Genomic DNA, 14,381 nt, shown 5'->3' with positions numbered 1-14,381 from the left:
TGTAGAGGCGGGACACTGCAGTTGTAATGTCCTTGTTGTGGATAAATTGTGTGTTGAACATATGCCACTGGGACATGAAATAATTAGCCAAGGTTGAGTGGGACCCTGGGGGGGTTGAGGGGGGGTTAACATGTGGGGAGGAGGGAGGGGAGGCTGCCAAGGTCAAACCCACCAGGGTGTATGTGCTACTGAATCCACACGGCACAACAATCCCCCCCGGTGCCACGCTGATGGGTTCACTTCATCCCCTCTCGTCACGACTTCAGACTATATTCACCTCACAGCTCCATCGCAGTTATCTCACCCCCCGTCCGGATGATCCCAGCCAGTCACGGAGGATTTACTCGACAGCAGCGTCATAAAAAAACACATCCAGACGTAGACGAGTGATTAAAATGCAGATTGTCTCACCTGACTCGCACGCCCCGTTTAAGTGTCCTCATCTCGCTTTCCCTCACTTGTCCTTTCCCTCTATCTCTGCTTATCGCGGCTGATCCATTCATCTTATCCAAATATGTGTCACACAATGACATCATGTTCCTTTTTCATTTCTTCTGTAGAGCCATCACTGAAAACCCATGGAAGACACGCACGCATCTGTGTGTGTGCATGTGTGTGTGAGTTGGTCTGTGTGTGTGTCGTGAGTGTATTGAGTGATATATGAAATAGTGCAGGTACAGGGGGATAATTTATGTCCCTCTTATCTCGTTCTTTATTGGTCTCAAAGTGACTACAGTATGAATATTTTGCCTTACAGCATATCGAGGACAGGGTCATGTTTGCATAAGGAGGTAAATTATGACACTAATAACAATGCTGGCATGGCAAGAGGAGACGGGGGAGGGGGAGGTGAGGGCGAAGGGGTGAGTGGGAAACGGGGGGGAGGCTTGCGTTCGTGAAAGGTGAAGGAATAGACGTGTGGAAATTAGAAAATAAAGGTCTCTTTCTTTCTTGTAAGTGACTAATGCTGCACGGTGACTAACTCTCAGTCTCATTCTGCTGTTTATCTGTATTTGTGTTTGTGCGGTGACGGTGCAGCTTATGATGAGTTATAGATTTTTGCAACAATTCTTTATCGAAACGTCTAAAAACGACTGGGTCTATGTTGTATATTTTCTTGACTTGTGCTCTTACATTATCCAAAATGTGAAATTTTCAAATCCTGAGAAATCCCCACATTTTCATTTTGGTGGTGGTTTAATTGAGTCATATCCCATTTACTTGGGGCTTTGTCCGTCTCTGCTACAACTTCTCATCCCCAAAGAGTCTCAGTGAAGCTGTCGGCGAGATGCAGACGCCCCTACAGTGAGAAAAAAGACTTCTGTAAGTGATTTGCCGGCGTGCGGGCGGTGAGTCACGCCGTCTGGCTCGGCTTTGCTCCAGTGACACTTGAGTGATTGCCTTGAAAATGCAATGCTTTCTATATTTTAATATTGCGACCTGAAAGTATTCAACTTCATGCTTTCACGAGGCGCTGGGATATTGCTCATCATCATCATCTGAATCGTCAGAAGTCCTTTCCAGACGGCTTTTTGTGCAACTTTATACAGTGATTCTACTCTTTCTGCTCTGCTACCTGGGGAATACAGTCTGTTATCTTTTCTTCATGTTTTTTTCTTTTATTTGATGGCTGCACTAACCAGTTTCTCGCAGATATAGATAAAACAGCACTATGTAAAAGTTCATGATCCATCCATCCATTATCTATACCAGTTTTCCTGTAAGGGTTGTGGGGGAGCTGGAGGCGAGAGGCGGGGTAAACCAGGTCGCCAGCATATCAAAGAGCCGACACAGAGACAAACAACCGTTCACTCTCACATTCACACCTATACGGGTCATTTAGATTCGCCAATTTACCCCAAACTGCCTGTGTTTGAACTGTGGGAGGAAGCGGAAAATGAACCTTCCTGCTGTGAAGTGCTGACCACTAGAAGCTACGATGAGGGTAAGGCTTGGGCTGCAGTTTGTTTCTGAGTAGATGAATTTGGTTGGGGTTAGAATCTGAGTTAGGACGAGGGTTTAGTCTGAAGTGTAGATACAGTAAATAAAGAAAAGTCCAGTTGTCCATGAGAAGATAAGTTAGTTAGATTTGGGGTTAGATGCAATGGTTAGAGTTAGGCTTGAGCTGCAGTTTGGGTTAAAGTAAATGAATTTGCAGTTAGGACAATAGGCTTGGGTTCAGGCCTGAAGTGTAGATACATTTGGAAATGTCCAGGTGTCCATGAGAAGATAAATTGGTTAGATTTACAGTTAAAAGCTGTGATTAAGTAAGTTCACCAAGACCATCATTGATTTGAGAAAACCCCACCGTGTCAAAATGCACACACTAAGCCCGTGAGTGTACCTGCTAACCACTGAACCACATGTATGTGCATTGACTGAAGTATCCAATTTCAGACACGCCCGAAGTTTATGAAACATGTCACATTTCGCTCTTATTAATCTAATCCGAGATTCTTTCAGCACAAGGTTCTTTCCCATTACGTTTCCTTCCTTTTCAAGTTCATCCATTGGCCTTGCTTAACTGGATAAATTGCTTTAGCACAATATTCTGCCTCCTCTTTACAATTTGTTTGTGCCAGTATAATGTTCCTCTCTTTTCATGCCGTTGCTGTATATACATGTTCGCCTGTGCCAAGGCCAGAGTCTCTAAATGACAGTTAAGCTTGTTGAACTTACTGTTTATAGAAAAGTAGTTCTTTTGCCGAGCCACCTCAGCAGGCGCCGTTCGTCTGATACAGTCTGTGGCTTTACTCATTCCATTTCCAATGCATTCAACTAGAAATTAACGAGATTATTTTGATCATTCAAGTTGTGTGACAGAAAAGAACGTTTTACACGTTGGTCAGGCTTTCAGAAATAAATCTAAATCTAAAATGATGAATTCAAACATTCTGTTTCTCAGCAGTTCAGGTTAGATTACATGGCCCCAGACTCGTGGCCCTAGTTTTATTGTGTGGAAGTTTACATGTTTGATATTAAAAAACAGTTTAAATAAAATTGACAGGTGGCTTAAAGTGACACCATGAAGCCTAGAGTTTTGTAGAGGGGCTCAAATTTAAAATCCAGCTTTAAGGACAGTATTTATTGTGTTCACATGCAAGAGGGTTCCTAGTTCAAATACCAGTTTGTCCGGGGTCTTTCTCAGTGGCGTTTGCAAGTTCTCCCAGGTAAATTGAAGACTCCAAATCGGATGATGTTGAACATTATTGAATAAATGCATACTCAGTCAAATTGTCACTGATTTACTATTAGTTACAAACTAAAACAGGAGAAACAGGGGGTCCATGGGGGCCCACAGCTCATTTTTGCCCTGAGGCCCCTGGACCGTTAAATCCGGCCCTGTCATAGAACTTGTAATTATATTGCTTTAGCTTCTGTTTCCTTTTGCATGAAGCAATCAAAGATTAACTTTCACTAAAAGCTTTGAGATACAAACAGTAACTTCTCTTTGCTATGTGGCTCTCTCTCTCTCTCTATATATATATATATATGTGCCTCTTTTCTCATATGTAAGTCAGGGAGCAACTTGCAGTGTCCACATACACAAACCTTTTCTGATTTTAAAAATCAAATGGAGAGATTCTTTACATTCTCCAATTTTTATAACCTTGAGCTTTCTGTCGAAGTGCTAGAAGATTTTTTGATGTATAAATCACATGAAAGACTGTGTCAGAAAGACAGAATATTTTTTGGGGGGGGCTAAATATTGTGCACTCAAAAACCGTGAACTGTGTGGCAGTATGTTGGTTCTGATGGTTATCATTCTACAAGAGAAAAATAACACTTTTTGCAGGAAAATATGTATGTATGTATATTGTACAACAGTAAAAGTGCTGGAAGGAAACACAATAAAAGGTTCATTGTGAGATTTAAGCACATAAATAAGAATATGTATAAGAAAAGATTATGTGTTTATCGCTGAGTGGATAAAACAAAACTTCAGCCTCTTTGACCTCATTTCAGAAACTGGTATCTCTGACCAGAGCCGAGGAGATCAGATTCCTTAAAATGACGATGGTGCAGATTTACAATGATTATGTAGTTTTCCATGTGATCTGCCAGATAAGAAAAAATGCCTGACAAAGCAGACTGTGGCAAACAACAACGAGTTACATGCCATCTACAGTTTAATCCTGTTTTTCACATTCACAACAAAACACTGAAAGGAAGGTCAGGACATGAAGGTTTCTTGGGGCTTGGATTGTAGCTCAGTGTTCGTCTTGTCGCACAAAAGCAACTGACGAATTAATGTATATGAATGGATCTGTAAAAAAGGGACCTTCAACTTTCTCTGAAAAACTGAAAAACTCCACAGAAAATCAAAATTACATGCAAATAATTAAGTCTAATTCATTCATGAAGGTCTGGTAATAAACTATAATATATATATATATATATATATAAAGGACATGAAGGCAGATGAAAAACAAGACATATCAAGAAGTTAATTATCAAATGTGTCACAAACTCCAGAAAGTTGGGTCATTATGTTTGTGATAAAAATCGGAATCTTTTTTCTTTTTATTACAAGCAGGAAAAATCAAAAATATATAAAATATAGCCCTGAAATTTCAACAATAATTTGTACCTGAAAATATGTGAAAATCGAGGTAAAATCTCAGTTATCTACAAATCAAATCAATGTTAAAAACTCCAAAATATGTAATAGATTATGTTGATGAAATCCAGTTTTTCTGTTTTTCCAGCCAGTTGCCTTCCACATTCACGTGCGCTCCCTGCACTGTAATATATAGTCGTGCATTTCCACATTATGTTCCCGAGCTCTTTTGAGTGTCAGGTCCTGATGCCCCGCTGTCTCTCAAGGTCTTTCTCAGTCTGCTCCAGCTTAGCCAAGGTCAGCTGCACCGCTGCAGGCTCCCTGCAACCTTGAGTGGCTAACTGACCGGGAAATGTGTGTTCTCCCGTTCCACCACCTACGGTACACGCCTCAGTGTCAATCAGCCCGATACAGAGCAGGGCTGTCATTGAATGTTCCAGCATGCTGCCACTTGAACATTAGGTCATTCCAGTGGATGTAATCTGGGAAGAAAACACATTCGCTCAAGGCCGTGCGAGAAATTTGCTGCGAGAGCTCAGCTTCTGAACAAATGTTAATTGAATTAAGACCCTCAATACACCAGCTGTAGCCTGGAATTCTTGTGTGGCACAAATGTGTATTTGTGTGTGTGTGTGTGCGAGCGTCGCAAAGGAGATCACTCATGAGTTAAAATTAAAAACACTGGAGATGTGTGCATGTCTGTGTGCATGTCTGTGTGTGCATCTGTATCCATGTCTAAGCCACAGAGAGCTCAAAGACATGGGCCTTGACAAACTGTGATAGGGGTTTTTAAATCACGCCGCCACAAAGGCAGAACAAATTACAAGCAAACAGTATATGACTGTTCCAATTAACAAGGTTACATACAAAAAGCTTTTTAAATAAAGGCAAGTCACAGAGTGCTACATAGCATTAGAGCCACAATAGTGAGAGTGTATCCAGGACCTTGGCTTTGATATGAAATCTTGTGGCCTTGCTTCCACCGCCCTCCATGTTAAAAGCTCTTTGTGACAAGGAAATTACTTTATGAACCTCTGAAAAACACTCCAACACTTCGCCCTCCCTGTTAGTTTTATAGCTAGACCATGAGAGAAGTGTGTTTTTTCTCCATTTTGTTCTTTATTTCACTGCAGCCTCCCATTCGTTCCCTGCTCTTTTGCCATGGCTTCTACTTCAGTCTTTGACTTTAGTCTCCCCTTTCTTCTCAGAGGAAAAAAAATTACTAGTAATTAAGTTTAAAAATGTCTATATATATATTGTGTTTTCACTCAAAAACGTCAAACACAATGTGAAATATTTGGTCAGTCTGATACTAGGGAAAGTTTAAATTTGCATTATAAGTGCAATAAGGTGGATAAATATTCCGTAGGAGACGGCAGTGTGTAGCTTCACCTTCAGCACCTCAAACATTTCTTAACCTATGCAGGAATAAGACGTCTGTTTTTCATTTTTCCCAAGGTCTGTGGATAGTTTGTTTGAATACGCTCACACCGTCAGACCTGGCATTGGGTGAATGATATTTATATGTGAGCGTGTTTTTGTTTAGGTCTTTAAGGACTCAGTTCCTCTAACATACACCTGGAATGTTCAGTCCGGACAGAGGCAGAAATACCAAACATGTGTCTCTGTGGCCTTGAGACTTCACAGGGCTCCGACTCAGTGCTCGGCTCGGTAAACACGGTTTCCTCTTGTGGGTCTCTGTTTGGACAGGAAACAAGGAAGCTGATCAAACAGTGGCTCAGAAGGCCACGGCTGCATTGAGCTGGAATGGAGTGGAGGGTCTTTGAAAGCACTTTAAATAGAGGGAAAATAACATGTCCCCCCCCCCCAAGCAAATCATCAGGTTTACAGCAGCGATGCCAGGTGCCTCATTTGTGCTCAAACAATATTTTCTCAGGATAAATCATGTCGTACAGATTCTCTTATCTTCACGTTGGATTTTGTTTACAAAGTGGAGGAAACAGTATCTCAGACGCAGTGTGAAATTTGGTGCTCGTCTGCCTGCGTGCTGCAGATTTACAGCCCGGTCCTAATGACATCATAGATTAGCAATAGTAGGACACTGGTGATATGAAGCATTAGCTGCAGATGGACAAAGGGAGGAGAGGAGGAAGAGGAGGAGGAGGAGGAGGAAGGGGGATAATAGAAGAGGGGAGCAGGAGGTGCTTGTCAAAGTCATCAGGGTTAATAAATTGGGTGATAATGCTCCCCCCTTGTGACAGATTATTGAACTGCAGACATTGTAGGAAAGTCTTTGATAAACTCCAGGATTTGCAGGGGAGCATGGGAATAGACATTCATGGTCGACAAAACAGGAAATATGTCAAGAATGATGTATTAGGACAAAAAAAAATCAGTTAGAATTTCATCTGCTCCTTCTCCTTCGTTGTAAAAACATGGAATCTATACAAATGGTTTTTATTTCATAAGCTTCACTGCCGATTACCAGATGTCATACTTCAGTAAAAATTGGGTAAGAGGTTTATGTTATTTGAGAAAGGGGAAAGATGAGTTTCGAATTTCACTTCCTGTCTTTATTGTAACAATGAAAACACACAGACATTAGATGACAGATGTAAAACATTATGATACATAACTACAGCAAAACTTCAGCAAAAACATCCTTTCATCAGTATCATCAGTTTCATCCTTATGTTTGGTGTTGGTGTCTAAAATGAAAGGGAGAATTGGTTTCGTCACATTGCGGTTACTCCTCCTTATTCTCCGTGAGCTGCTCCCTGGACTCCTCGTCTGAAATCTGCAGGACGGGTGTACTGATCTCACTCGACTGCATGTCACCAGCCACCCGCAGCAGGCAGCTCAGGACCATGTCCTTGGCCAGGTTGGCCTCCAGGTTCCCCTCGCGACTCAGCTTCATGGTGATCTGGTCCAGGCTGGTCAGAACCAACTCTGACGCCATCAGAGGGCAAACGGGGCCTTGGTCAGATTCATCTCTCGCCATGTTCTCCATTGTATATTGCTGGTACAGATCCAATAGTTTCTGCTCCAGGTAGCGATTTAGAAGGGAGTTGGAGAATGGCCCATCTCGGCCTTGGAATAAAAAGCTCCGATCACGGGCACTACCCTGTCTCCATCCTCCCCTCATTGGACACAGAAGCCCACCCTGAGATGTCTGTCCTGGGAGAGAATCCTCCACAGCTGGGGGGACATCACAGGACTGGAGGAAGGGGCCAGGAGGCTGAGCGTCAGTGCAGAGCCTCAGCTTACCATCATTCGCTGACAGAGGCAGCACCTGGTCACCTCCAATGTGGAGGTCACTGTAGTTCTGGCAGATGCTCTGACAGAAGGAGGGGACCAGGAAAGGGGCATCGCTACCTGAGCGAGCCTGAGCTGGGATCTCTATCTCTGCAGAGATCTGTCTGCACAGAGGGTCCCAGTGGAGAGAGCAGGACAGTGGCGGGGGGGTGTTCATCTCCACTGAAGTCCTCCTGTCTTCCATGCTACCTATCGGCTCGGGGGAAGTACGATGAATGGGGGGGGCGTGCGTAGCGGAGCCTGACATGAGGGTGGCAGCTGCTCTCGGCTGCCCATAAGCACTCTGAAGAACCTTCTGAGGAGGGAGGAAGTCCGGCTCCTCCGATTCACCGAAGGTCATGCTAAACAATCTGCCTTCACAAAGCATCCTGCAACAAAGAGCACACACGCAGGAGCTGTGAACCGGGTTATAAACGCACACTGTCCCCATGCATGTATTGGTGACCTATAGGAACACACAACATGGACCAATGCCACACACCACAGCATCTACAGCCTCATAGTTTACAATGACTAACGCTGTATAAATACACAAAACTTAGAAAAATATACACATATAACAACATAAATATGAACTACTACTTATGGCTCTGGTTTCTGTTTAAAATGAGTTTAAGATCTTTTATGATCCACTTTGAGTTCTGTGGATCAACATAACGAGCCCCCAAAAAGAAAATGACATTGGTCCAAGAGATGATTAACAAAAAGGCATCTTACTTTATCGTAATATAGTATTGAATTAAAACAAATTGGATTATACTCTGAAGAAAACATCTTCCTACCTTTGCCTGGAATCAAAGTCTCACAATCAGCTCGTTGGTCTTTCCACCGTCTTTAATCTCAGCAGAAAAAAGCAGATATCAACTTGTCACTGTCTATCTGTGTGTGAGTGTGTGAAGAGGAGTGTGCAGAGAGGTTGCTTTGTACCACTCCAAGAGGAAGTGGAAATATCTGAATCTTTTTTCTGTTTTCCCCATTTCTGCTTAACTGTATGAATGTACTCCAATGCATAAAAGTTTGTCATTTATAAGGTTTATTCCCGCCCTGATCTCATATATTTTACATTAGAATGTAATGTAAGAAGCATTATTTGTCCTTCTTGCTAAAAGCTGTGAAATGGCAGTTGTGTTTCACTGTAAATAAGAAACAGGTGTGTGGCTGTGGTTGGGTAAAAAGCAGAAAGGAAAGTCATTCTAGGTATCAGTAAACAGAAAGTTAGGGCAGATGGTGATTCCTGTTTCTGTCACGGCATTACCTCAGAGTTATATTCAAGACTGCCAGTTGATGGTGTAGGTTTGTAGTCGAATAACTGTGAGCCTATATGTTAAAGTCCCTATTGTTTTCCCCTCCGCCAAAGCAGAAGTGTGACTTCACGCTCGATTTTGCAATCGACCTCATTATCACCTAAAAAACATCCAAGTTGTACAGAAGAGGGCAGACAGACGCGGTTGACTCCACAGCGAGTGAGATTAATAAATGACGATCCTGGTTATAACAGTGACGGATTAGACTCAAACAGCTAATGAGGAAAAAGAAAATGAGCAGGAAAGGGGGCAAGGGGGAGGGAGGAGATTTACCAGTAACACCTGTGAACTGGAGAGAGGGGAAAGAGGGAAAAGTAAAGAAAGTTTGGACAAGGACAGACGGAGAAGTGAGCAAAAACAGGAGGCGAGATCTTGAAGTTCAATCAGTTTCTGGACATTATATGAACTAAAAAAAGACATAAATATGACATAAACTGACTGATAGTTGTTCCAAGGACCGGCTGGATGTGATGAATTTTGTTGGACGAGACGCTGGTGAAAATGAGCCGACGCTTGAAGGGAGCCGACCTTTTGACCTTTGTGGATACACTGGTGGATCTCTGTGACTTTGTTGGACTCACAAAAGCTCAGATAAGTCTCCTTTCACTCTTCTGCTTCACCTTTAACCTCCTGCCTCAACTTCTACCCAAATGAATTTCAAACATGCACTCACCTCTCTCCATTGAACTGTTTCCCCATCCAAACTTCCCCACCCACTCATCACTCTGACGGATGAAGCTAAACTGATCGTCTGTGTCTCCTCTTGTCTGGTGCCTGTTGTAGTGAGGGCTGTCTGTATTGAAATCAGCACTGATGAGGATTGTGATTTTCAAGAAAGAACTACTGCACCTTTAGAACATTGTATATTACAAGAATGGACAAATTGCACAATTACACAACCTTGATCCCTATTTTTATATTGCACATTTTGAATTTCTTATTTATTTCTAATGTTACTGTTTATAGTATTTCTTTTTTTATTCATATTTTTATTCTTACTACATTTTCCCCTTGCGCTGCTACGTCGTTGTGCTGCTATGTTGATTGTGGATTTCCTGTGTGGAGGACCAATCAAAGGTCCAGCTTATCTTTATTATCCTCCTGTTTTGCACCCAACTTTAATTTGATATTAGGGAGACACCTCTGCAATGCAAATGTTTTAATGAAGAAAATGTTGCGAAAAACTAACATAGAGTTTTTTGTTGTGGACATGTGACACGTCGAGTGGTCAGATGGTTTTTCATAATTGTATGATGCAAACTGTTCTGTATGGAGAGTGTTTTTTCTACTGATCAATATCAAATAGTGTGCGAAGTCCTTTTCCACAGCAAACCCAGGTCTAAACCAGTAATCCAGTGAAAGTGATGCAAACTTCCAGATGATATTATTGGCCGTGGATGTTTTTTTGTCCTCTAAATTAGTCTCTTTTCTGTGTCACTTCAGTTCAGACTCTTTTCATTCAGACGCCCTCTGTTCGCGTCAGGGCAGCCCAACAATAGACCCACATGAAACAGGAGAGGAGCTGCTCTATAATTAATAAGGAGGAGGAATCCTAAATCAACATCACACAACTTCTGGAGTTTTGTTTAAATATAGACATGTTGTTACATAACTGATACAGATTTCAAGATTTTGCGTTTTTGCATTTGGCACAAAACTTGGCCCAGATGTAAACAAGTGCAATTTATCATATTTCTATAATGAAAATCTAATTAAACACAGTTTATAAACGGGTGCATTCACAGTCACACAGTTAATAGAAGTACGACACAGTGTGTTTTGTTGTATTCCTTGGCTGTTGTCATTGTGTCCACTATGAGTCAGGACACAGTATCTGACTCAGGACTGGGTGGAGTGTCCAGTTACAGAGCCGTTGCCACAGCAGTGTTGCTGAGCAGCATGCGACATGTTGAGATCAGGTACCTCACATATCTGTAGCTTCAGAACCCTGGACAGCGCCTTGTTTTAACCCAGCTCCATTCATCCAGGTTTACAGGTGTTAAAATATTGGTTTATCAGGAGGAGACCAGGATGGATGGACGCTTCACAACTACTGAGGAATATAGGGTCAATGCTTTAAGCCCCAAAGGCTCCATTTAGAGGGATGTTCAGGAAAATCAACAATGTCTTCCGTCCCAACCAGCATGGACACAGAGGCCGGGATGCAGGTGAGTGCAGGAGCGAACAGGACTACCACAGAGCCTGCACCGTCAGGCTGGTCCGCAGCACCTCCATGCTCGTGGTGGGGGAGAGAAGCCAGGCGACGGCCGGCGTAAGCTCCACTTTGAAACGCAGCAAGAGCTCAGTGAGCATCGAGTCGACCTTGTACTATTACCAGAGGCAAGAGGACCGGATATGGCTGTACTCTCAGAACCAGAACTGCCTGGAGTACCTGGAGGCCCTGGTGGCTCTGAGGCGGCGCTACACCCAGAGTGTGAGCGACCTGAAGAGCAGCGACATCCAGGCCACCGTGGCCTCCTCCAGGAAAAAGCCTGCACCCCCACCGCCCACTAAACAGGAGCCGGTGAGCTTTTAAAATCATCTCTGATGTGCAGGCGGTACCATAGAGAGATGTTACACAGTTTTATCTGAGTCTCTTTAAACCACAGGTACCAAGAGCCAAACCCTCTGCTCCTCCGGCCCCCACAGAGGAGGACACTCTGCAGTTCTTTGACTCGGTCATCGCCAGCTGCGATGAGCCTCCGCGTAAACCTTACCTGGATGATGGACATGCAGATGTGGACTTCATAGGTGAGTCTGAAAATAAATCTTGTAATACTAGAATTGTAATGATCAGTATTTCACATTTTCATTATTATTATTATTATTATTATTATTATTATTATTATTATTATTAACTCCATCAACTAGGTTATGTTTTTGCCTCTGTCTTTGTTTGTTTGTTTGTTTGTTTGTGACCAAGATTACGTAAAAACTACTCAACCGATTTCCAGGATATTTTGTGGAGAGTTGAGACATGAAACCAGAAAAAAAACCTTGAAATTTTGGTGCAGATCCAGTAATTAATTTTCACTTTCTTTAACATTGTGAGATACAGCGTTGTTTTTGACATTTCTACTGATTTCACAGGGGATTATTCATTATTCTTCTAGTACATTTGGGGAACGGATATTTATGAGTTCTGCAATTTGGCACAGCTTGGTTTAAATAAGGGGAATGTTGGGCCTTGGTGTGGGTGTGTGTGCGTAGATCAGCACTGCGTCTCTGTGAGTCAAAGTGAGCGGAATAAATATTTACATGGGGTCAAATCCACATTGTTTCTGGGAATTAAAACTTGTCACCTTGTCTGGGTCTTTTGTTGTTTGTCCAAGTCACTGTAGGATTTTAAGTGGTGATGATGACCCTGTGTTTAATAACCTACAAGAGCCAAAAGCCTAAAACTACTAGATGTGTTAATAAGGTTGAAACTGGCTGTATTTAAATAAGAGTTCATTGAACATAGATTCAAATTCATGTCCTCTTCTGATCAAGTTATGTTATGAGGAAGTTTTCTCTCTCCACAGTTCCCACACGCTTGCTCATTGTGGGATTCTCTTTCATTATTAAGGTCTCAACCTTCTATGTTAATTGCCTTGAGTATATTTATATTCTGATTTGGTGCTTTACAAATCAAATATATTTTAATTTAATTATACAGGCTGCAGAAATACAGTGATATTATGGCCATATGTTGCTTTTCCATCTTATATAAAGTATTTAGAATCATCTCCACATTGACCAGCCACCATAATCAAATATTACTCCCATGTTCATATATAATATATGAAGAAAACATCTAAATTACATATTTTTACTTGTGATACCTGGACCTCATAGTGATGTGATAAATATTTGAATAAGCAGTAGGGTCATTACATTTTATACTATTAAGATTACAGTACACGTAGGTCATAAATACATAAAATATGATGTATTGCAAGAGATTAAACTTCAAAATAAATCCCACGTTGGCCAGTTTACAATGCTGCTTACGATACAAAATGATGTATTGATACTTCAATGTGATATTTCACTGAAATGGCCCCTTTTTGCATCCTTTTACTTTTGCTATTGTTTATTTCATTAATTATATTTATGTACTTTTACTTTAGGAAACTTTTAAATTCAAGACATTTCCTTGTGACAGTGGGGTTTTTTTTTCATTCATCATCTTCACTTTTACTTCACTCAATTTGAAAAGTCAAAAAATAAAGTTATGATATTCAGTATTTCTATGTTATTGGGTTACATATAGCTAGTACTAGTATTGGTCCACACAGCTGAACTGTCCACAGAACTGAACTGGTACACTTAATTGAATGCAGCCAGTTTTATTGTTGTGAATTACAACTAAACCTTTCCCTCTGTGGCATGTCAAAGTGTATGATGTGAAAAAAACACCACGGGTGGGATGGGCTAGATATGGGTCGAGCATGGATAAAGATTTGAAAACCTGATAACGTTTTGTGACCTGCTTACTTTTGAAATTAGAAGCATTATGGGTTCTCCTGTACCAGCTCTCGGCCTCAGCTCTTTTAACCTCTGACTCCATTCTCCCCTCCCACAGTCGCCTCCAGCTCAGCTGAACACGACCTCCACTCCAATTGGGTCTTGCGGGTTCCTCGTGTCGCCGATGACTCCAAGGAGAAGGCTGTTCGTCACTGTGCCAAGGAAAGCAAGAAGAAACCCCAGAGCGGGTCCACGAGCAGCAGACTGCGGCTTCAGAGGAACCCGATCCACCTGCCCAAGGTGGTGGAGAGCGCCTTCCAGACTCTGCGCTTCAAGCCCAAATTAAAAAAGAAGAGTGAGGCTTGATGAGACATTTGAAACCTGCTCTCTGCTTGGTCTGACACTATTGTCTGAACGGTTAATATTTATATAAAAACAAATTTTTACTTTTATTGTGAATATATATGAAGCAGCAAAAGGGAATTCAGCCATTCATTTTATAACTTAAATCTTTGTGTTTTTGTCCAGTGGGATGTCAAAACATCCTCATATTAAAAAGCCTTTCCAGTATCATTTCTTTGAAGGATTTAAATAACAGTTGCAGTTAATTAACAATAATCTCAATCAATATCTGATGGATATTTAGCAATAGGGTGCCACTATAAAGCAGAAATGTAAGTAGGGGGATTTTTGCAGGAACCGCTGACAGAAAAATCCCGTAATTTTTTACATTTACCTAACCCATCTTTTAAAAGCACTTCTTTCAAGGGTTCTTTTTAAACTTAATTAAT

At 41.7% G+C, this 14,381-nt stretch overlaps 2 protein-coding genes across 2 annotated transcripts; one reads left to right on the top strand and one right to left on the bottom strand.

Moving 5' to 3' along the window:
• Nucleotides 1-7,073: 7,073 nt before the first annotated feature.
• On the bottom strand, nt 7,074-8,736 carry LOC118120209 (TLR adapter interacting with SLC15A4 on the lysosome). The gene is made up of 2 exons (XM_035174973.1): nt 8,620-8,736; nt 7,074-8,205 (listed from the first exon to the last, which is right to left on the bottom strand). The coding sequence occupies exon 2, from the start codon at nt 8,202-8,204 to the stop codon at nt 7,269-7,271; it is 936 nt and encodes a 311-aa protein (XP_035030864.1). The 5' UTR covers nt 8,205; nt 8,620-8,736; the 3' UTR covers nt 7,074-7,268.
• A 2,238-nt stretch (nt 8,737-10,974) lies between these two features.
• On the top strand, nt 10,975-14,163 carry LOC118120545 (uncharacterized protein C13orf42). The gene is made up of 3 exons (XM_035175608.2): nt 10,975-11,665; nt 11,751-11,892; nt 13,709-14,163. The coding sequence occupies exons 1-3, from the start codon at nt 11,246-11,248 to the stop codon at nt 13,954-13,956; spliced, it is 810 nt and encodes a 269-aa protein (XP_035031499.1). The 5' UTR covers nt 10,975-11,245; the 3' UTR covers nt 13,957-14,163.
• Nucleotides 14,164-14,381: the final 218 nt, after the last annotated feature.

This window comes from Hippoglossus stenolepis, chromosome 13 (assembly GCF_022539355.2).
Source record: "Hippoglossus stenolepis isolate QCI-W04-F060 chromosome 13, HSTE1.2, whole genome shotgun sequence".
Lineage (NCBI taxonomy): Eukaryota > Metazoa > Chordata > Actinopteri > Pleuronectiformes > Pleuronectidae > Hippoglossus > Hippoglossus stenolepis.
This window is presented reverse-complemented; position numbering and strand designations above follow the sequence as displayed.

Bases quoted from the DNA above. Each gene is read 5' to 3' on its own strand.
- LOC118120209 (XM_035174973.1), bottom strand. From the start codon at position 8,204: ATGCTTTGTGAAGGCAGATTGTTTAGCATGACCTTCGGTGAATCGGAG.
- LOC118120545 (XM_035175608.2), top strand. From the start codon at position 11,246: ATGTTCAGGAAAATCAACAATGTCTTCCGTCCCAACCAGCATGGACAC. The intron at 11,666-11,750 runs GTGAGCTTTTAA...TTTAAACCACAG, and splicing joins CGCCCACTAAACAGGAGCCG to GTACCAAGAGCCAAACCCTC. The intron at 11,893-13,708 runs GTGAGTCTGAAA...CCCCTCCCACAG, and splicing joins TGCAGATGTGGACTTCATAG to TCGCCTCCAGCTCAGCTGAA.